At 36.9% G+C, this 23,332-nt stretch overlaps 2 protein-coding genes and 1 pseudogene across 3 annotated transcripts in view; 1 reads left to right on the top strand and 2 right to left on the bottom strand.

Annotated features, from left to right (window-relative positions):
- Window positions 1-913: 913 nt before the first annotated feature.
- Window positions 914-3,279, bottom strand: LOC122069019 (annotated as a pseudogene).
- A 1,065-nt stretch (window positions 3,280-4,344) lies between these two features.
- On the bottom strand, window positions 4,345-13,589 carry LOC122069018 (V-type proton ATPase subunit F). The gene is made up of 5 exons (XM_042632945.1): window positions 13,434-13,589; window positions 12,332-12,413; window positions 11,274-11,355; window positions 7,239-7,321; window positions 4,345-4,705 (listed from the first exon to the last, which is right to left on the bottom strand). Exons 2-5 carry the CDS (start codon window positions 12,392-12,394, stop codon window positions 4,547-4,549), a joined length of 387 nt encoding a protein of 128 aa, XP_042488879.1. The 5' UTR covers window positions 12,395-12,413; window positions 13,434-13,589; the 3' UTR covers window positions 4,345-4,546.
- A 2,967-nt stretch (window positions 13,590-16,556) lies between these two features.
- Window positions 16,557-23,332, top strand: part of LOC122069021 — a 34,242-nt gene continuing 27,466 nt past the window's right edge. The window contains exons 1-18 of one of the 2 annotated variants that reach the window (XM_042632950.1): window positions 16,557-16,744; window positions 16,876-16,933; window positions 17,020-17,101; window positions 17,207-17,239; window positions 17,603-17,657; window positions 17,768-17,816; window positions 17,923-18,016; window positions 18,333-18,368; window positions 19,792-19,824; window positions 20,205-20,259; window positions 20,384-20,423; window positions 20,503-20,596; window positions 20,691-20,742; window positions 20,863-20,911; window positions 20,992-21,085; window positions 21,450-21,485; window positions 22,471-22,506; window positions 22,617-22,674. In XM_042632950.1, the coding sequence (XP_042488884.1) occupies window positions 16,730-16,744; window positions 16,876-16,933; window positions 17,020-17,101; window positions 17,207-17,239; window positions 17,603-17,657; window positions 17,768-17,816; window positions 17,923-18,016; window positions 18,333-18,368; window positions 19,792-19,824; window positions 20,205-20,259; window positions 20,384-20,423; window positions 20,503-20,596; window positions 20,691-20,742; window positions 20,863-20,911; window positions 20,992-21,085; window positions 21,450-21,485; window positions 22,471-22,506; window positions 22,617-22,674 (969 nt within the window). In that variant the 5' untranslated portion in view covers window positions 16,557-16,729. The remainder of the gene's footprint in view (window positions 16,745-16,875; window positions 16,934-17,019; window positions 17,102-17,206; window positions 17,240-17,602; window positions 17,658-17,767; window positions 17,817-17,922; window positions 18,017-18,332; window positions 18,369-19,791; window positions 19,825-20,204; window positions 20,260-20,383; window positions 20,424-20,502; window positions 20,597-20,690; window positions 20,743-20,862; window positions 20,912-20,991; window positions 21,086-21,449; window positions 21,486-22,470; window positions 22,507-22,616; window positions 22,675-23,332) is intronic. The other variant, XM_042632951.1, reaches the window with a different exon arrangement.

Consider the following 23,332-nt stretch of genomic DNA (forward strand, 5'->3'; position numbering starts at 1 on the left):
TGGAAGTGGTGACCAGAGCCCCGTTCTAGAACGTCTTCTCTTCTATCTCTCCTCCCAGCTCCCATCCAACCAAACATGATGGGGGTGGGATGCTACAGTCATTTCATCACATCTTTACTTTCTTGTCTTTAATCCCACTAACATGTGAATCCCACACTGACAACAAACGGACCATTACAGTTATACACTATCCACACAAAGACGATGACCCCTTTTAGGGCTCTAAAAGTTAAAGGATAATTTGTGAATTATATATCATGTTTTAAAGTTGATGTCATCACTTAACAGGGTTTTCTAACAGAAGGGATAGGATAGGATAGGATAGGATAGGAGGGGAGGGGAGGGGAGGGGAGGGGAGTGGTATTTTTTAAAGTACATTGGGGGCAAGTGATAGTAAGGCAAAGTATAGGGTAGGGAAGGGGTACATTTAACCTTATTATGCGACTCTTTGACTATGTTTGATAACCAAGAAAAGAAAATAGGGAAAAAATTTGGTTGCTGCCTGGGTAGCTGTAACCCCCTGCTAGCAGCCAAAGAAATGGAATATTCACTTCCCCCTAGGGTTCACAAATACCCTTCTAGGTTATAGTATTTTCTAAAATGCCCTTTCAGATTCTATTTCTTTAGCTGCCACAGGAGCTGCAACTCGTGCAGCAGTTAAATTTTGTCCAGAAAGTAGTCATGGATATAGCTCAACTGGAAGATGGTAAATTGTGTGGATAATTATATCAATGATATAAGTAGCTGCAAACCGGGCAGCAGCTAAATTTCGTCTAGAAAGTAGTCATGGATATAGCTTAACTGGAAGATGGTAAACTGTGTGGATAATTATATCAGTGATATAAGACACTCAATGGGAAAGGAGGATTCCTCAGAGTCACCAACAGAAGAGAAGGCAATGAAACAGTAGACAAGATGGTGGAAATGATATACTCTCTCATCTGGGCAGTTTGTGTATCAATTTGGAATATTTCAATGGAATGACCAGTAGAAAATTAAAAAGATTTCTCTACTGCTACCAACTATTTAAGCCCATATTGCCAAGAGGGCCATACAACCTGCTCCCATAAAAGGTGAGACTGTGGCACCTAATTGAAGCTTTCCATTGGCTTGCATCCTAGGGCTCATGAAATCAGCTGCAAGTAGATCAACAAGGGCCATGTAGATCAATATCCCAGCTGAAGCAGAGGTGAGAACCCCTTCAACGATTAGTGCTGTTGGGCTGTTCTCGTTGTAAACATTTGATATTCCTATGCCCATTGCAATCCCAACTGGCGTAGTGAGAGAGAAAAACATCGACATAATAGCAACAGACATTGACTTGAATTTTGCCTGTCAAAACCATGAGACAATACATCAATGTTCAATAGCTTTTTGTTGGTTTATTCTTAAAAAAACATATCAGACTAGAGGAACACGAGTGTGGATCAGCCACAGAGTTGGTTGTTGGGTAGATTCTATCTGTGTAGATCAGCCCGTGCGAGAATGATTCTCATACGAAAACTTGATCGGCTCTCAAGGAGTACATATTGGGAAGAGAGAGTAATTGAGCAAAAGAATTGCAGTGAAAAAATAGATACCTGAGATATGCATCCACCAAGTCCCATTTCCTCAAAGAACTGGTAGAAAGTCAAGGCTGCAAGTAGAGGCTTTATGGTACTGGGGCTTTGAGAAGCACCCAACGATATCCCAATGATGACTGAGTGCACCACAATCCCCAGCTCCAAAACGTACCACATTCATCAGAAAATTAAGTAAAAAAATATATAAATACTCTCATAAACATGGCAGGAATTGCTGAAGTGGAGGACCAACCCTAACCCCACACAAAAACACAAACAGGTAAAAAAGAATTGAAGAAAAGAAAAATCAGAGATAAACAAACAGGGGAGGGTTGGGGAAGGAACCCATGAGTAAGGTCCCGTTTGATTTTGTTTTTGCTGTTTTTGTATCTAGAAACAACAGAAACAGAAAAACCCGTTTATGTGCTAAGAAATGATTTTGAAATTACAAAAAAGTGTTTAATTTTTCTGTTTTCAGAACCATTTTCAACAGCATGGTAGGTGGTGTTCTCGGGTTCAAGCCACGAGTGAAGGCATAACGTTGTAGGTATGCAGCTCATGAGTAAAGGCACGATGTTGGAGTTGCAAGTATGCTTCGTGGAGATGAGCTTCAAAAGGATGAAGGCAGTCTGAAACTGTGAGCTTCACACAACTAGGTTGGAGTCGTCGCTTCTAGGTAGCGAGAAGTTTCAACAATGGGTTGTGATTGGGGTAGGTTGAGTGAAGTATCGGGTTTTTCACAAATTTTGTCCCTCCCACTTGTTTCTAGAAACAGAAAAACAAGTTTGACTTGTTTCTCCATTCTTGTTTCCAGACACAGAAATAAACATAAATTTCTATTTCTATTTCGAAAAATAAGTGAAACCAAATAGAAAAAACAAATGGTTTTTTGGGTGTTTTTTCAGTTATGAGCACAGAAAAACGGAAAAACAAGTTTTTGGAAACAGAATCAAACCTAAATAACCAAGGAAACTGAGAACCCATCAATAAATACAAAGCAGAAATTTATAATCATACGGCTTACCTGCGAAATTACGCGATGGCGAATAAGATTGGAGGGACAGAACCTTCAGACACATGAGGAAGGCCTTGAGTAGCATGAGTATGAACAAGAACTTGACTTTCTCCTTTCTCATTTCCTACATCTCCTATCAATGCTTGTGACCTGGTGAATTAGCTGGTGGCTAAACTATCCACTAATAATGTTCCAATCGCTGCTAGCATTGCAATAAAACCCGTGAATGGAAAATCCCATGCCTTCCCTTTGGGGATTGGATTGGTTAAAGACTGAAATGCATCTGGTAACACATGAATGAACCCAGTTGCTAGAATCACACCAGCTGCGAAAGATTTTATTATAAAGAAGATATCTTTGTCTGGTTGCAGAGCTGGAACCATCTTCCCTATGATTGGCAAACATACCCCAATGCCACCAGCGACAAGAATAGATGCCAGGGCTGCGACTTTATACTTAAGAGCCAAACTCTTATTATGGTCTCCTCCTCTAGCTTCATCTTCATCACATTCACATCCAACAGAAGAGAAGAGTACACACAGAAAAAAACAGAGGAACACGATGTTACTCTTCTTTATCATGATTGATTAGAGTAGAGATGGTTCTGAGAAAAAAAAAAGTAAAGATAATTTTTGGTAGAAGAAGAGTAGAGATAGTGTGTGAAGTGGAGTTATAGAGACTCGTACGACTCTCTCTCTCTCTCTCTCTCTCTCTCTCTCTCTCTCTCTCTCTCTCTCTCTCTATGAACTGAGGAGTCCATAGCTCTAGTACCATGATGGAATATTCAAAGTAATCAATTCAGAATCCAAAGTTTTTTGAATTGGGATAATAACATATTAGTATTGTAGTGTTTTTTTTTTTTTTGGGTATAAAGTATTATAATGTATTAATATATTAATATAATATTATACTATATTAATATACTATAATATATTGGTATCCCAATTCCATTTGATTTTGGTTCTAATTGGTGGCACCTATTTTTATCCCAAAAAAAAACTTATTGGCTCTTATGTTGGAATCGAAAAGTAACCAAGCCTTGCCTCGTTCTATTCTCTAATTCTAAATTGTAATCAAATTTACTCAATTCAATTTAATTTCAATTATTCAGTCTAGATTCGGTTTTGATTTTTCGATTCGATTCCAAATTGACACCCTTGGAAAGAAAGACATATCCTTATCTTGACGGTTATCTTTCTCTCTCATCCTTTATGTATAATGAGATCTCACCAGATTGATGCATTTTGTTAAAATCTCTAGTTCTTTCCATTGGATAAAGGATGACAAAGGAGACAGGTGAGATTTTGGAAATTTTTTGGAAATCACTAATTTGCACGTCTGAAGCAACACTGGTGAGCTGTTATACATCATTTCTACTACGTTGCAATAGAGTCCCAAAAAAAAAAATTATTGGCTCTTATGCTGAAATCGAAAAGTAACCAAGTCTTGCCTCGGTTCCATTCCCTAGTTCTGAATTGTAACCAAATTTACTCAATTCGATTTAATTTCAATTATTCAGTCTGAATTCGACTTTAATTTTCCGATTCGATTCTAAATTGACACCCTTACAAGGAAAGACATATCCCTATCTTTAGGCCTCTCTTTCTCTCTCATCCTATATGTATAGTGAGTCCATAGCTCTAGCTCTAGGACCATGATGAAATATTCAAAGTAATCGATTCAGGATCCTAAAGTTAGTGATGTGGGATTATTCCTAACAACATTGATCCAAGAAAGTGACTTTCATCAACTTCCCCACCAAAAATATAAATCCCAAATGCTACACTTCTTATTGTCTTTTAACCAGTAATTTATTCAAATTATTATAAGCCTAGCACAGCCCACTTTGCATTTATGATTCTTTAAAAAAAAAAAAAAAAGCCAAATACAGAGGACACAATCAACTAAAATGGAAAAAAAAATGGATATCATATATAGGTGCACATAAATGTAGCATAATTTCCTGCACTCAACGCCTTGCCACCGATTCAGCAGAGAAGAGATGCTTCACTCGTGAAAGAACCGAGTCATGGGCTGGATCATATGGGTGGTCCTTGGATGGAATCTCCAAAATTGCAGGAACTGGCTTGCTGTAGCTATCAACATGAAACCTGATCATGTTTGCAACCTGAACCAAAATCAAATAACATATGATAATATCCTCAGATTAATAGGCACCACTATTGATGAATAAAGCAGGACAGAGGTTAAACAAAAAGCAACAATATATATCACATATGGATGAGACAAGGTGAGCTCACCCAATCTAATACCATGGCTGAAAATGGCAGGTATTGATGTAATTATAAAGAATATGTGCAACAACTATATACATTTTCTTGCTCATGAAATTGATCAAGTAAATCACCCATGGAAGAGGTAATCATTTTCCATAAGTAAAGGTACACATTCCAGTCATCATCCAAATGTTGGCATCACATGGATTTCTTAGCACCCCGCAGAATATATATACATATATATAGGCATCAAATTGAAATCTGAAGCCACAGTGCATTTAATCACCAGTCAAAAGTAATCCAGTAATTCAGGACAGAAATTTCATTTTTTTTTTTTTTTTGTGGGGGGGGGGTGGTGGGGGCTTAGAAATATTTCAATGAAGTTAAAAGAATATATATAAAAATTTGTAATAAAGTAATAAAAATATAGAATGGAACTATATGGAAGGGTAAATGATTGAATTTGGGGCTTAGAATTTGATATGTGGCCAATCCAGACCATTACCTAAACATCCAATGGTCAGCTACATCATCCTTCCAAATAGGGATAAATGGGTGAGCCAACTAGGTAGGAATCATGGTTGACCAATCAGGAATCTTTTTACCAGAAAAGGAAAAGTCTATAGATGGGTATGAAGTTTCTTGTCAAGATTAAAGGCGACGATGATAAAATGGCAGAAACAACTTCTGCAAATCTAATGGACCAATAGGCCCACATTAAGTTCTAAGACAAGTAAAAATCCAACATTGGTCCAAATTGTGATTGTAACCATTAAAATGTTGATACATAATTCGGAATCCTACATGGATGCCACATAGGCACCATTGAACAGATCTACCCCTTCTAGTCTTTAGATACCAAAATCATGCCGATATAGTGTTATTGGATTGAGTGAGCGTATCTAAAAACAAAAGAGGTCATCACAATGATCACAATAGGTGTCCCAGAGAAGATCAGACAAACGTTTAAGCTAGTATACAAAAATATCTAGTCAATGATGTCATCCCAAGATTTACTGGAGTTTAATATACAAAGGGCTAAAATAAAAAGGTAAATATGCAGTGGAAATATCCACAAAAGCTACCAAATGAAAGGAGAGCTTTACCTCTCTAAAAAAACCCCACAGAGAAACCATGGTTAACAAGAGGACCACTTCCCTCTGATGGCGCGGTGTTGACAGTACACCATTAATCAACGGCTTAGGAAGATACTTGGAAGAAGTGAGTCTCTCCACCGATTTTCTTTTATTTACGTGGACAGTTACCTGGAACTTGGAGAAGATTTTGACAATGGATAACCTTGATTCAAAGGTGTTGGACGTTGAGGAATGTGTGCGCAGACTTTCAAAGACAATTATTGATGAAAATGGACGAAGGCTTGGTATAGAGCCTGGTTGAGTTACAAATACAATGCTGCAAGCGAAATAACATAGAGAAAAAGACAGTACAGAAAAGGAATACAAAGAAGAATATGCAAGGTGTTCTGGCTTCCGCTCACAAGTAAAGGTCAGGAGGGAAAGGATCAATTCTAAGTCTGAACACCAGGAAGAATGAGCCTCCCATAGGTTATACTTACACCACCCTAATCAGCATCAAAGAGTAAAATCATGCAATATTTTCTCATAAACTAAAACTGTGTGGAAATATTGAAAGAATACGATTACTTGGTACCTGTTGTAGTGGCGGGTTTCCAGGAAAATTTCAAACATCAATGGAAAGGACATTTTCAAGGCATACATTACAAACAAGATATATCTAAGACGTTATGCATAACACTTGCTGACTGCAGAACAGTGTCGTTAAAAAGTAGATCCAGAATATTCCCCAATTACTTCAACATTAAGCAATTCATCATTATCATCCGAGCCCTACTTGGTTATAAAACTCCACTCAACTCAGCCTTATCCAACTAATTGGGGTTGGCTACTACTTGGCTATATGAATCCTATTCACAATTGCAGTCTATTCAGGGTGCTTCAAAACTCAAATACTCTTGCAACATCTCAAGAACCGCTCTGTTTAGTCAGCCCTGTCCTTTCAGAACTCGAACTTGCACCAAACAACTTCTTTTCATTGCTATAACTGTCTTCATGTATAAGAGGAAAACATCTCAGTCAGCCCTCCATTTATTAATCAACTGGTGCTAACACCTAGTTCCCTCGAACAAATCCTACCTAGTCTTGTTACTCAGCCCAACATCCTCAGCTACACAGATCCTACTTATGTACTGTTTTTACTTTCTAGAGTGAGCAATCAGCCATTAGAATTCTAACGTTTTGCTCGTCAAACAAAGATCTACTAACAGCATGATCAATTCTAACGTTTTGCCTCGTCAAACAAAGATCTACTAACAGCATGATCACTGATGAAAGACAACAGGAAATAAATTAATATAACATGATAACAGGTATCAGTTCAACTTACATATTGGCTAATCAACACAATGGCAATGTCCTCCTTTGAAGTGAACTCTTTGAATGCATCTTCAATCGCTTTAACAGTAGTTTCTAAATCAAGATGAAGATTGGAAAGTCAATAAAATAAGCAGTGGCAAAATTCACTTCAGACGCTGATTCAAATAGGAATTATGCTAAATGGCTGGCCCTTGAAATCAACCGCAAGTATTCCACTCCGATTGAAGTAACAAAGCGTTAGTGTAACTAATAGAATTGAAAGTGCAATATTAACAGCGTAAACTTTATTCAGGAAGGAAAATGAGGATTTTAAATGTCTGAATACTAGGTTAGAAGCATGAGGGTATATTAAACCAAGTTAATTTTGCAATCTCCTTAGTCATATCAAACCACATAGGGATGCCTAGACTAGTGAGAAGTAGGAAGTAGTATATCCCCCTGTAGCTGTTTGAAAGAAGGAGGGGGAGGTAAGGAGGCCTTTATCCACATTTTAGGATGCCCTGTGTCATTGAGGATTTAAGGTCAACCGCTTCAGAGGTATAACCAGAATTGCCATGCCCTAAATATATCGCTTTCCTTGGTATTCACTAAAAGTTATTTCAGTCTAGGGTCCATACAACGGAGACAGATAAAACTTTGTCCTGCTGTGATGTGTGGAATATCTGGCTCCAGATAACCTCAAGAATCTTTCAAGGGTATAAAGTGCCAATTGCTCAGATGGTGATGAAATCTTTAACACCTTTTTCTTTTGGTGTTTGTATTCTAATGAGTGTAAAGATATCAGGTGGTGCACCATAGGTCCAATTGGGATCATCATGAGAAACAGGTTTGTGATCCCTTGTGGGTTTGATTATGTACTGTTGCGTAGTTAGACAATATACTACTTGGGGTGAGCTACTTACCCACTTTTCCTTCCTTTTAATAATAAATTAGCCACTGAACTTTTCTAAAAGGGTGTTAGAAAAAAAGACCATATAAGATGCTCTTGTGATTCAGCAACCAGCTTGCTTTTTATCAGTTACACAGTATTGACCAAGTCATAACATGAAATAGATTCTTTTATAAATGGAAAAAATGCCTTAGACCCATTTGAGAGAGAGATTCACATACAGAACCATAAAGCCAAGTAGCCCCACATAAATCAATTGCTTTGACTTCGCAACTGAGCATGGCTGCTTCCTTGGAAATCCAGGGGGACCAGGGCCATCAGGGTTGGGCGTATCTTTTAGAGTATCTAGTGCTTTGACGGTCCGTGCTTATTCTTAAAAAGCCACCTCGTAAATCACATGTGAAGTAGTCACACAAAAATCAATTTGTTTTATGAGGATTTTGTAGCAAAAGCTCGGGGAATGAAGAAATTAGAAAAAGAGCAAGCAAGCAAGTGTTGGAAAGGTTTCCTTTCACTTTTCAATTAATATGATTGGGGTTAACAAGTATGCTCCTAAAAGTACATTGCACGACCACTACTGTCCAATAGAACATACATGATCCCAAAGTAGGACCTAAAATCGATTCTTGATTTGAGAGAATCTTAACCATCCTCTTGAATTCTTAAGACTCTCAATTAAAACCTTAAATTTCCTAACATACACCTAACCTGTCCGGCATCAAGAGAGCTCAATTTTTCCCACAGAATATGTCAGATTCCTCTATCCCATTCTTGAAAATTGAAACAAAGATCTGTAAAACATGGAAACAAATCTAGTTTTCTGATATGTGGTTTAGTTCAACGAGGGTACAAAAAAGGCACATAGATGATGGGTAAATGCTGTACTTGATGGTACAAAAAATTTATCAAATTTCTACAGGTTAGATATTCAAAGTAAATTAGAACCTCAGAAAATAAACTTAGCATTTATAGCCATAGATAAAACATTACATTGGGGAAGAAAGAGATAAATGCATCATCATTATGTTATAGAGATTTTATTTAGACCTTTTTTCATGTTCCACCTTCACAACCTACTTCCTTCTGTCCCTATGTTGTAGTCAGGTAGGGTAGTTCGCTTGAGTTGATCAACAACCAGCCCTCCTTTTTTTAGCACTGTGCTCATTATGAACTACGGAACCTCAAACGTTCCAGGGGACCAAGCAGTGCATAGCTAGTGGAAAGAAGCTGACTTGGCATTAGCAGCATTGTGCCGCACTGGAGTGATCCACATGTGGTTCAACCACATCTCCGTTCATTTCCAATACTGATCATGAAACACCATAAGCAATCTCCCACACAACATACATTATCTCAAAGTAGGAACCCTAAAATCAATTCTTGATTTCAACGAATCTAAACCATCAATTAAAACCTAAGATTTCCTAGCCCTTAAGGTCATATCCTCGGGACACCTAACCTGTCCTGCATCAAGAGAGCTTTTAGCCCACAGAAGACGTTAGATTCCTCTATCTACATTCTTGAAAATTGAAACATAGATCTGTAAAACATGGAAACAAATATGGTTTTCCGATCTGTGGTTTAGTTCAATGAGGGAAGGCTAAATGATGAACTTGATGATCAAAAAAAATTTATCAAATTTCTATATCTTAGATATTCAAAATAAACTAGAACTTCAGAAAACAAACTTAGAACTTATAATTGTAAATAAAACATTACATTGGGCAAGAAACAGAGATAAATGCACCATCACTACATTATAGATATTTTTATTTGGAATTTTTTTCATGTAAAATTATATATGAACTGTTCTCCAACCAACGCCAGTACATACCCCATTAAGGCACTAGGATACCGGCCAGGCAAAGAACTTACGTATTGCACTGATGTAAAAAAACTCTTTAAGATTATCAGATTGGTGATTGTGTAAGTAGCCATGTTCATTCTGAACTTTCAACACAGGATTACCCTCATGTAACACTATTTCATATCCCTTTTTAAACCTAAGAAACCCTAATCAACCCATCAATATTTAAGCCTCACTGATACTACAGGCTTTTATCCAAACCACAAAGACAAATCACCTGCGTCTGGTCATGAGGCTCTGTAAGACCAGACATTCCAAACATGAAGGGTACCGAACCAGAGACTTCTGCTCGGCTGGCTGTGAGCGAAATTCCTTCTGGAGATAGAGATCAGGCTGTAAACGCAGTGGAGATTATGGGGGTCAGCCTGGGCGACAATACCTCATCTCTTAACTAATGTGTTATTGGGTATTTTTAAAATTTCCATGTGGTTCTGAAAATTCCAGCAAGAACATTTCTACTGTAAGGACGCTTTCTGTACCTCATTTTCTACCATAAATCCAGCAAGGACGCTTTCTTTTGTTATGCCTAATCCTATGTCATAAGAAACCATGTTATCCACTACAAGGCATCGGCATTAGTCACAAAAGACTAGCTCAATGGTACAGAAAGCTTCACAAAATGGAGATTTCCAGACCCTCCCCTCGGGGGGGGGGGGGCCAAAAAAAATATCACTCTAACTCCTGCATCACAAACCCACATCAATAATTACCAAACAATTGGAAATGGACCTATAGTTAATGCTGCAAATCTCAGCTCAGCCTTGTTACCATCCAAAACGCTCATATGAACCCATCCTCTAACAAAATATTCCTTCAAACACTTGATTTTATTTATTGATCTATTGCCAAAACACAAGCTCAAAAAACCAATTCATTACTCTCCAAATCTAATGATTGTCATTTTCTTGGAGCACATATCACAGCCAATTCACCGACTTGTATTTCACCTATACAAAAAAAAAATATTTGAAATGCTTTTTTCCTCATCTTCCTTGTCCTGCCAAAGGAAGTACCTAACTGTCTTATTTATCCAACCCTAAGCAATCAAAAATATAAAGGAGAACATGGAAAGAAATTAATAAGAGATTAGGTACTTAAATCTGTTTACACATATGAAGAGAATGAAGATTACAGATAAGTTAATAATATGAGGAGAAATTTATAATGAAGATTTATTATAAGAAATGAAGAATGAAGAAAACATAAAGCTAATAATATGAGTATAAGATAAGAACCCATATGTCTAGAGAAGATATGAATTAAAAATTCAACAAGGCTCATAAACATACTTGAATCAACAATAAGGTAGTTTGTCTTCCTCCGTATGTCAACATTACCCACTCCAGCCAGCAAGAAACCAGTTATAGTGTCCTATATTGAACAAATTGTTCATTAGAAGATGTGGTACATAGACTATTACAATGTGAAACACATATATCATAATTCAAAATTTGCACTTAGGCTAACTCAACACATAATTAGATACAATAGACATCAAATCCATCCTAGGAATGAGGTCACCATGAACCATTTCCGCAAAGAAGAGAACATAAACATGCACAATGAATATGCTAAAGAAGGAAAGAGAATTGCCCAAGTCCAACAATGCTTCATCTAGTCCATTAAATTTCATGCTTCGAGTCATATTTATAACTGAGTAATTCCTCTGCAAAATTCATCACCACCATTGTCCTCAGTGTGTAAGTACTGTTAGAGGTTGCAAAGAACACAAAAGTTTTTATTTTTATTTTGTCGCCAATACCTGAGAATTGACCACATAATGTTTAGTATCAGCTTCCGGTAGTGACAATTTCTGACAATGAGACGATTTCCAGGGCTACTGTCTTGGTGGAGAAGAATAAGGCAACTGAGAATCAAACATAATGGGCTTTTTGGATAACATTCATGGTGGATATGGAAGTAGATGGTACACTAAAGGCCTGATACTCCAACAGAAGGCACAGAAAAGAATAATGGATAAAATTCAGATAAAAAGGAGTGAAACCAGGACAGATTACTCAAAATCTTGAATCATTGGGTAATAAATAAAAATATAAGGAGAATCTGACTGAATCTAAGTTAGGAAGATGTTATCAAAATAGGTAGAATACCACAAGCTTACCAGTGAGCTAATTTTTTTTATTGGTAATCAGAACATTTAAAACATTGGGGACTTAAACTCAAATGATGAACTCATTGACTGGTAGACCATTATAATTATAAATATATAACAAAGGCAAACTGCACTTTCAAGTCCTCAAAAGAAATAGATATTGTCAGATAAAAAAATGAGCTCTGGAAAATATTTAAGGAATTAAAGATAATACTGCATCCAAAATATCCATACCTCATCAGCAATCATGGCAATAAGGGCTGCGTTCCTCGTAGGGATCTGAACTTTGTTTGCCATTTAGAGATGAATAATATGACTGTTAAAAAAAAAAAAAAAAAGGAAGTCACCATGTCAGGAACGACTGTGTTTCAAAATATAAAAGCAAACCCTCCCCAACAAAGAAAATGTTAATAAACAGAATAATTAAAAGAAAACCTCTAAAATTACCGAGTTCAAGGCACACAATGAGCTTAAAAATCTTACTACACTAAAATACTAGTGTAACAACCATTCTGCGTGTATCTTTCAACTCACCATCCAAACCGCTGGGTCTTTATATTTGTCATCCATAAACCTTTGTGACAATGCTTCCTTTTTTTATCACTTACAGACCCAATTTTTTTAAACTTTTAACTCAAATCCAAATAAAATTCACTACTATTTCTATTGCATGACCTTCATTAATGACCACCATGGAAATGTTCGTATGACCCATCACACCCACCTTCTTAGCCTCTGACAATGTAGTCTATCCTATTCTAAACTTGAACAGTCCTCTTTCCAAGAGCCAAATGTTCATCTCAACGCCCATTTTTTGACCTTAATTACTAACTTTTATGACCTAGAGAAGTCTAAATTGAAGTTGCAATATGTGAAACACAGAATATAGAAGAACATAAGATTCCAACCTAAGACAAAGGGGGAAAAAATGCTACAATCACAAAACGAATGATGTTTTAAAGCATCAATCAATTGAAGCAATAAACAATTGTTAAACAAAAATAGAACTCGAACCAAAATTTCAGTTTAATATGGGTGAAAAAAGGAGCAGAATCTGTAGCAATAACCTCGAGTAAAATCTGCTGAAATCAGCAATCAAACGCAAAAGTAACTATTCAACAACGCTAAAGAAATCAAATACTCATTATAGCTATCAATAGTTGGTTTCAGCAGGAGAACTTGAGTCTCAACTAGTATCAACTATAATAAATAAATGAATTATATCACCTAGATCTCATCTCCTCAAAAACAGGGAAAAACAAACCAAATTTCATAACCCACGAAAAATTCACAGTAAGGGAGCAATAGTTTTGCGCAAGCATGAAGATATTAAAACCTCCTGCGTTCTTCTTCTTCTTCGTCGTTGTTCTTGTCGGTCTGGAGTCTCTGGAGCTTCGATGGAAGGAATCTGGACAGGACCTAAGCAGTTAAATCAATGACCCAATGATGTTTACCATAAAAAAATACCCAGAGGATGACCTGGAGGCTGGACCAGGGATTTGGTTTTCGGGTATCGGATCGGTGTCGGTCTCAGCCAATACCGATCCAAAAAAACCCGTGAGGGCTAACCGGAACGTTATTTTTTCTTTTGTATATTCTAGACAAAGGCAGCTTCCGTTGCTTGTAAGATTGAAGAGTAATTGAACCTGAAGCTTCTGAAGCTTTTTCCAGAACCCAGGAGAAGACGATCATGGGGGCGGGAGGTAGGTTTTCTGCGAGATTCTCATTTTTTCCCCATTTTTCGTTAGTTTTTTACCCAATTGGATCGGACCGGGTAAGCGATCCAATGATTAATACCGGCATGTCCCAATATCGGGGTAGGACCGTTGTGATTCCGATACACACTGACCTGGATGCAGCCCAAACTCCAAGTCGGTACATGGTTGCTGATTATGTAGGTAGTATTTTTGTGGGAAGAAGAAGAACGTTACCTGGTTGTGTGGCCACGGAAGGGCAATGAAGAGGCACGCATGGGTATCATTAGGGGTAGGTATTTTGTTTTCCACAGAGGTGGAGTTGTCATTTTGCCACCTCTTTGTCGGATTGCATGATCCTTGTGCTAGTGCTAGGGCCAATGAGAGCACACCCAAGCAGCCAACAGGGAGGTAGACGATCATTTCACCACCCTTGTGTGTGGTTATAAAAAATCACTCCACAAGCTAATATCTACCATGTGGCAAATCATGAGAATTTGATGTGGCTAAATTTTTAGGAAATAGTCTCACGGTCACCAACTTATGTGCCGACTTTGAACGCTAATCTAACCCTGCCAAGTGCCAATTCAAGAAAAATGCATAAACCTATGGGTAGTTTGGAGCGTTGGGATATTGTGAATCACAATGTAACAAAAGGTCCTGGAAAACATTTTCCCTTTGTTATCAATGGATAAGAGTAACTAGATAGAGTGGTTGCAGGTTCAGCAGGTGGAACTCCATGAGCTCATGTTTGCCATGTGGTAAATCAAGAAAATCTGGTGTGGCTACATTTTTAAGGGGTTGGTCTTGTAGAAATGTTACCTTAAACATATGCAGAAAATAATGAAAAAATAAGAACAAATCATGTGCACAGATTTATAAGGTTCGACAATATTACCTACGTCCTTGGTGAGATGAGATCCCTACTTCATTATCAATAGATAATAGAGTTATAATGTTTATCTTCACACTTTTCTCAAATTGCTTACAAATAAAGAAAACATCGCTATCAACATATAGTGAAAAACCCTAATACCGGAAAGTATAAAAAATACTCACAATAAACGAGTATTAATTCAAAAATTTGGGTCCACCGTTCTCCTAATACTAGAAAGTATAAGAAATACTCACAATAAACGAGTATTAATTAAAAAATTTGGGGCCACCGTTCGTTGGGGGACTTGCACCAATACTCCTTTAATTAAATTACAACAGAATAGAAGACATTGTAACCCAACTGGTTTTCACTCTCTCCAACTTGTGTACCAAATTTGAACCCGGATCTAACTTTACCAAGTGCCAATCTTAAGGAAAAGGAATAAACTTTCAGGGAGATTTGAAGTGTTGAGACATTGTGAATTACAATCTAACAAAAGGTTGAAGTAGGTCCTCAAATTTGATACATGATTGCAATGCCACATACCCACATCACTATTTGACCTCTCCATTACTGCCAAACTTCCTATGTACCACTTGCCAGGATTGCCATATCGTTGTACTGGCACTGCCAACTCTGCCCACATCACTATAATTGATACACATGTTTTCCCTTATACTGATGCATCTGTATATACTCTGTACTATGCCATCTCAGTCATTACATAGTCACTGCCACCTGTCACATACTACGGGTTATAATACAATTTGATTGGAATCTTTCTCTTTACCCATTATATCCCTTGTGTAATTCTAAAGAGGACATTGTGGTGCATGTTTATTTCAAGGTCGACTTTGTCTTAAACCAGATTCTTACCAGTTTGAGCCTTCCTTTCCCACTACTACTCTTAATATGTTTTCTCTACCTCTTATTCACTATACATTGCTTTCTCTAATGATAGATGTGATGCTCATTAGTTATGTCGTATTACGGTATGAGTTGTAGGATTGGGCTCATCTGTAGCGTGATAAGATATGTAAGTATACGTTCAACAATTAAGAATTTTCAAGCATGCAGTCTAAGGCGTTCAAATGCAGCCCAAGACAATCAAACATAACTCAAGACATTTCTGATCGTTGGACACATACAACAAGACATGTCGTGCGATAGAAAATCCCGATCCATGAGTTGTTTGACCACTATAACCAATTTAGGGGACTTTGTTGTTGCTTGGCACCGTTTGACAACGTTTTGTTTCTATCGTTTCTTGTTATCAGAAACAGAGAAATAGTCTAAAAATCGTTTGATAAAGTTGTTTCGTTTCACCCGTTTCTAGAAATATAAATAAAAATTGATGCCTATTTATAATTTTAGAAACAATTTTGACAAAACATGTCCGATTTGTCTTGTCGTTTCTAGAAACGAATTTGAGAGAAAAAAAATGTTGTTGTGTTTGATAAATCGTTCAACTATTTAAACCTAAAAAGAGACAACTAAACCCTCTCTCCCTTTTGAGCATCCAATGATACTATTGAATTTTTTAGTGACATTATGTGTTCAAAAAATATTTTGAGAAATAAGTTTATCAAACACAAAAAAATATATTTTTATTTTAAAAAACGTAAAAAGACGTTTTTATTGTTTCTAAATACAAAAACAACATAAACATTATCAATCGATGCCTAAAGTAAATACTGGGCATTATACCATGGTCACCGAGACAGGCGCTGAGGCGGTCGTGAAGGCCTTCTACTGGCCATCGGTAACCTGTTAGATAAAGGTTTCTCTGGTATTCAAAAAAAAAAAAAAAAAGAGGCATGGAATGTTAATTTAGACACATTTTGGGACATTTCTGTAAATTGAGCAATTCATTTCAAAATCGCATGAAAGGCGGTCTCCGAGTCCGAACGTTAGATTCTTAAGTGAATATCGCATCTCTCACTCTCCCAGACAAACCAACAAATGTTTTTTTCTTAGTTCATACAGAGAAGAGGATAGTCGGCTAGAACGAACGAAAGGGGAAAAAGAAGTTTCTCCAATCCAAAAAGAGAGCAGAGCATAATGGTTTCATCGAAGGTACTGAACTGAACCCTAACAATACTTCTCAACAATTATATTCTCGTTTTGGTGTTTCTTTCGATTTTTTTTGTTTTCGAATGCGATCAGCGATCATCGATCATCGTGATTCCTGATTCTCTGTAAATTAGGGTAAGTTATCTAGAAACCAAAGTCGAGTTGCAGAAAACCAACGCATCGTCAAGAACGGTACGTTTTCTATGATTTTCCTTACTGTCTTTACTAATTTACTGTGCGGGTATGGATTTTTATGTTTCTCGCTTCTTTTCGTACAGTCGGGGCGAGAGGTTTTAAGATTTTTTCTGATAATGAGAGGATAAAAGTTCGTGGAAATGAGGCGGTTGATTCTGATGCCATGTAAGTCGATTACTCTCAGTACTTTCTTGTTTTGGTTCTCTCTCTCTCGCTCTCTCTCTTGGAGTTTTGGAGTTGATTTTTCTTAAATTTTTATTGTCTTTCCAGGAAAACCGGAAGAAAACTATTGGCTACCACAAGGTATGTTTCAATATCTTATGTCTTAGGCTGCATGAATTTCATTTCATATTAAGTTCCATTGACATTGTATCCAAAAAATAATGCTTCAAAGATGGAATTATCCTGATCCATAAACTTTTTTCTCAATAAAAAGTGGAAATAAGGACATTTTTAGGTTTCTATGAGTTTTAACAGTCTGTTATTTCTCCATATTTTGGTCACGGATGGAAATGAGTACAGTTTTGGAGAAAGATCAAATGGGCTGGTAAAACCAGGATGAAACCATATCATTACAGGCGCACAAGAAACACAGCCAAGACAATTTAAGTTACTTTTTCTTAACCGCTTTGAATTTCCCTACTTTCTGCTTTGTTTTGGCAACAGGAAATCATTGTCTCTGTCAGAAGGTGTTAATCAGAATGATTTGAATAATCCAAAGGTTATTTCATTGTTTAATGCATTTATCTTTGTCCCTTAAAGTCCAAGTATGCGTGCTTTTAAATCATGTTTTCCTTATTTGCTTCTTCTTGCTTTTCATTTCATCTATAGGGTACTGCTGATAGTTCAAAGAAAAGTATACTCAAGTCTGGCAGTTCTGGTGAGACATGGTGCTATTGACTGATTTTGATGCACAAAATTGCTTATATAACTTTTGAGAATCCTTTATTTATTTATTTATTTTTTTAAATAAAATTTTTCCCCAGTCAAGATGAAGGTTAGGAAGAAAGCATTGGCTGACATCAGCAATGTAAGGAATTACGTCCTAAGGAGTCGAGCAAGCGATGGCTCCAAACCATTGTGAGTAAAAGAGAGGTTCTTTTCTTGTTTGGATGAAGACTTTATTTTTGTTTTTTTGTTTTTGGGCATAGGGTTGATCATCAAATGAGTTTTTTGAGCTGATCTATTTGAAATGTGTTCTTGGGGATTTGAGGGTTTGAGCAGTAGAGTTCTGAGATATATTGTTTTTGGATTGTTGATACACAGGACCCTTTAAGTAGTGATGTGCAAGCAGCTATATATGGCCTGTTTCTCATAATTATTGTATCTAAAAATTCTTTGGTATTCTTTGTCTCAAAGAATGTACTTCTAAAATTGAGAATGATGGGTTATGCAGGAATGCCAAAAGTGAGAGAAATGTCTCAATGAAGCGGTATGTGGACTAAGATCCTATTTCTAAATCCCCTTTTTTCTGTTTGAACTTGTAGGTCTTAATTGGACATATACAGTATTTGATATTTTAAATTGATTAACAGTTTATATCCCGGTGTAGGACACTGAAGAATGTCTCCCAAGTTGCAGGCCCAAAGGCTAAATAGTCAGTAAAAGATAAAAAAAAGAAGAAGAGAGGCTACCAGATAAGCAAAAATTATCTAGGTTTTAGTGTAAGCTACAACTAACACTAGGATTCAGGGGCATCAACCACAATGGCCGTAAAATAGAGCAGCTACTCAACTTCTGTTTGATAAAGCAAAAAATTAGTCCAACTAATTTGCTTCACCATGCCCCTTGTCTTTTGTATAGGCTATGTAAATTGAAAAAATGCTGAATTCTAATTTGAAAACACATGCTGAATCCGAATTTGACAAAATGAGAACTCTCTAAATATTAAGCTCTCTAACTTGCCAAAAACCTAGTCTCTTTGGTTGGATTTCGATTTCAGATTGGTTTCTAAAAATAAGTCAACGGATAGGTTTTTGGTCAAGGTATCAAAATTGTTTGGTTTCATAAGAAATCTATTTTGGTTGTTGGGATGGGATGGACGGCAAGGGGAGGTGGGAGGGCTTACAGATAGTTGGTTGGGGGGAGGGCTTACGATCAATTGGTTGCATAGGGAGCAGGGGTGGGGGTGAGGGAGAGGGTAGGGCGAGGATGGGAGTTGCGAGTGGAAGCAGGGGAGGGCAGGGAGGGTGTTTCGAGCAGCATAGGGACAGTTCATAGGGAACAGGGTGGGGGTGGATGCGGTGAGGAGGTCAGGACGAGGATGGGGTTTGCAAGCAGGGGGTGAGGGTGGGTTTGCAAGGAGTAGGGGTGGTGGTGGGTTTGCGGGGAGCAAGGAAGAAGTAGGGCGAGGAGGTCATGATGAGGATGGGGCTGCAAGAAGGGGGTAAGGGTGGGTTTGCAAGGAGTAGGGGTGGTGGTGGGTTTGTAGGGAGCAAGAAAGAAGGGTTGCAAGAAGGAGAGGGTTGCGAGCAAGGTGGGGGCAGGGGAGAGAGGTTTGGAGCAGTGGGAGAGGGAGAGAAATACAAAATCAAAATAGCTCCCCAAATATTTCGGAATTTTGATTTTTATTGCTTTCTGTTACCCATAAATAGGGTGCACAAATCATACCAAACATTCTAATAATTGAAATCACGGACAAAAATAAAAAAATCAAAATCCAAACAAAGAGAGCACTAGACTCTAACACTACTTTCTGATTTTTCAACTCATGACCCCAACTTTGTATTTTGGCTCCAATCACGAGTTTTCCAATTCCAACTTGTTATTTTGGCTCTGATGTAAGTCGATTTCTATCGGTACTTTCTTGGCTCTCTCTTGGAGTTGATTTTTCTCAACCTTCTATACTCTTTCAGGAAAACCGAAGGAAAATCATTGACAATGACAAGGTATGATCAATTTCTTTGGAGGACATTAATGTCTTAGGCTGCATGAGGTTCATTTCTTATTAAGTTCCATTGACGTTTGTATCCAAAAAATAGTCCTTCAAAGACTGGTGTAACCTGGTTGAAACTTATTTCTCACTAAAAAGATGAAATAAGACCATATTGTATGTTTCTGTGAGATTGAACTGTCTCTATTATATGTTATATTTTGTCATGGATGGAAATGGGTACAGTTTTGGGAATGATCAATAGGACTTAGATTTTATGGTAAAACTAGGATGATACCATATCATTTTAGGTGTATGTGAAGTACAGCCAAGACAGTTCAAGTTATTTTCCTGAACTGCTTTGAATTTCCCTACTTTTGTTTGTTTTGGCTGCAGGAAATCATTGTCTTTGACAGAAGGTGTTAATCAGAATGGTTTGAATCATCAGAAGGTTAAATTTGATTTAATAGTTTCACGTTTTAATGTGTTTATTTTTTCCCCTTAGAACTCAATTATGTGGGGATTACTTTAATCTTGTTTTTCTTTATGCTTCTTCCTTTTCATTTCATCTATAGGGTGCTGCTGATGGTTCTAAGCCCAAATCTGATAGTTCTGGTGAGACATGGTGTTATTGATGGATTTTGATGCACAAACTTGCTTATGTCGCTTTTGAGAATCTTTTTTTTTTCCCCAGTCAAGATAAAGGATGAGAGGAAAGTATTGGCTGATGCCAGCATTGTCAGGAATTACATCATAAGAAGTCGAGCAAGTGATGGCTCCAAACCACTGTGAGTAAAAGAGATATCTTTTCTGTTTGGATTGTGAGTTCAAGTTACTAAACTGCTTTGCATTTCCCTACTTTCTACTTTGTTTTGGCTGTAGGAAATCATTGTCTCTGACAGGTGTCAGTCAGACTGATTTGAATCATCTGAAGGTTAAATTGAATTTAATAGTTTCACATTTTAATGTGTTTATTTTTCCCCTTAGAACTCCAATTATGTGGGTTACTTTAATCATTTTTTCCTTTATGGTTCTTGCTTTTCATTTGATCTAGGGTACCGCTGATAGTTCAAAGAAAAGTAATCCCAAACCTGGTAGTTCTGGTGAGACATGGTGCTATCGACCGATTTTGATGCACAAACTTGCTTATGTACTTTTTGAGAATATTTTTTATTTCTCCCAGTCAAGATAAAGGATGGGAGGAAAGTATTGGCTGATGTCAGCCATGTAAGGAATTACATCCTAAGGAGTCGAGCAAGCGATGGCATTAAACCAGTGTGAGTAAAATAGAGATCCTTTCCTGTATAGATGACGACTTTATTTTGCTTTCCCCCCATATATATATATTTATTATTATTATTATTTATTTTTATTCTTTAAAATTTTGGCACAGGGTTGAGTACCAACAAAGTTCTTGAGCTGTTTTGTTTGACAATGTGTTCTTTTTTTTTGGGGGGGGGTTGAGCACCAAGAATTCTGAGATATATTGTTTTTTGGACTTTTGATACACGTGACCCTTTAAACTGTAATGTGCACGCAGCTCTATGTGGCCTGTTTCTCATAATTATTGTATCTAAAAATCTTTTGTAATCTTTGTCTCAAAGAATATTCTTCTAAAATTGAGAATGATGGGTTATGCAGAAATGACAAAACTGAGAGAAGCTTCTCAATAAAGTGGTATGTGGACAATCTCCTTTTTCTGTATCGACTTGTGGGTCTCGATTGGACACATGCTGTATTCGATATTTTAAATTGGTTACACCTTGGTGTAGGACACCAAAGAAATATGCCACAAGTAGCAGGCCAAAATGCTAATAGTCAGTAAAACATAACAAAGAATGAAAACAAGAGAGAGGTTACTAGATAAGTCACAAATCATCAGGTTTATTGCAAGATACAACTGACATTATAATTAAATGGCACCAACGAAAACAGTAGCAAAAAAAAAGTAGCGACTCAAATTCTATTCAATAAAGCAAAAAAGTAGTACAACTAATTAGCTTTGCCAGGTCCCTTGCCTTTTTTATAGGCTATGAAAAATAGAGATATTAAATTACTAATTTGAGAACACATGCTGACTCCCAATTTGGAAAAATAAGAACCTTTTGAACCGTTAAACTCTCTAACTTGCCAAAAACATAGATTTTGGGACTACTTTTTGAACTACTTTGGGGCTATTTTGACTCAAATCTCAAGTTTACCAACTCCAATGAGTGCTTCCCAATTAAAGAAAGAAGAACTAAGCTAAAACTACGTATTTTTGCTAACTCAAAAAAATATTTTCCCGTCAACATTTGACAGTCTCTATAAATTGGCCGTATCTTTCTAAGATGAGCACAAAATCTTATTGGGTTTGAAATAGCACTCAACAACAAATATATCATGCCAAACGGACAAGTTTTGACCCTCCAAAAGTAGCCCCAAAGTTCGAAGATGGAATTAGGAGAAAGAATCAGCACCAGCTTGTGGTTCTCTCAGTTCTCTTTTCAGTTGGTCAAAAATGAAGTATAAGCCACAAACATTTTAAGTGAAGCCTACTGGTACCATTATGTATTTGGCTCAAATTAAGAGATTGTTGCCAATTATATTTTGAGATGCGTCCAAATGAACCTCCTACTTTTCCTACTTGTTTAATCATATTGCTTCTTATAAAACTTTGCAGCAAGATTCAAGGAGGGAAAGCTTTATACGGGTCAAGGTGTAGGATTTTTCCTTTCCCATTCTTAATTTTTTTTTTTCCCTGAAACTGTCAACCACAGGTGTTTTAATTGACAAATTCATATCATCTTTTCCAACTCATGTCTCTAGGGTTACAGTGGGTCGGAGTACTGACTTTGCAACTGCAACATCAAGAAAACCTGTAATGGTATGTAAACCAGTACTAAATCTCATATTTTTCCTCATGCACAGTTTTCCTTTTATTTCAGCTGAAAGAAGGCTGACCCTATTGAGTTGGGATAAGGCATTATTGTATTTCAGCTAAAAGAAATTGCAATATTGCGTATTTTTCTTCCATTAATGTGTTGTTTCTAATTACTCAAAATCTTTTACTTACTTCTATCTCAAGGCAACTGTTTATTCTTTTTTGAATAGGTAACTGAATAGTTCAGTATGTATTTACAGTCATGGATTTAGGTATTGGTATCGTATCGGCTAATATGTATTGGTATTAGTTGAGTAGAGAAGATTCATATAATGATTTGGCTTGTCTAGAGTGACCGAGGCTGTTATTATTTATAGTGTATATAACGGATTACAAATATGGTATGCTAGTAAAGACTAAGTCATCATACACTCACATTGCTTAGTTTACATACAATGAATCTAGATAGTCCATGTAACACTTGAATCCGGATAGGGTAAAAGGTGCTGCCCTCATGGGCGCCGATCAAATGATCACTGCCTTTCCCATTTAAATACAACAACTCCCTTATACAAACATCATACACAACGGAAGACTTACTATTGGAGTTGAGTTTACAAACAAGTTAGATAAACAATTATAATAATACTGGTGGAAAAAA

This window comes from Macadamia integrifolia, unplaced genomic scaffold, assembly GCF_013358625.1.
Source record: "Macadamia integrifolia cultivar HAES 741 unplaced genomic scaffold, SCU_Mint_v3 scaffold520, whole genome shotgun sequence".
NCBI lineage: Eukaryota > Viridiplantae > Streptophyta > Magnoliopsida > Proteales > Proteaceae > Macadamia > Macadamia integrifolia.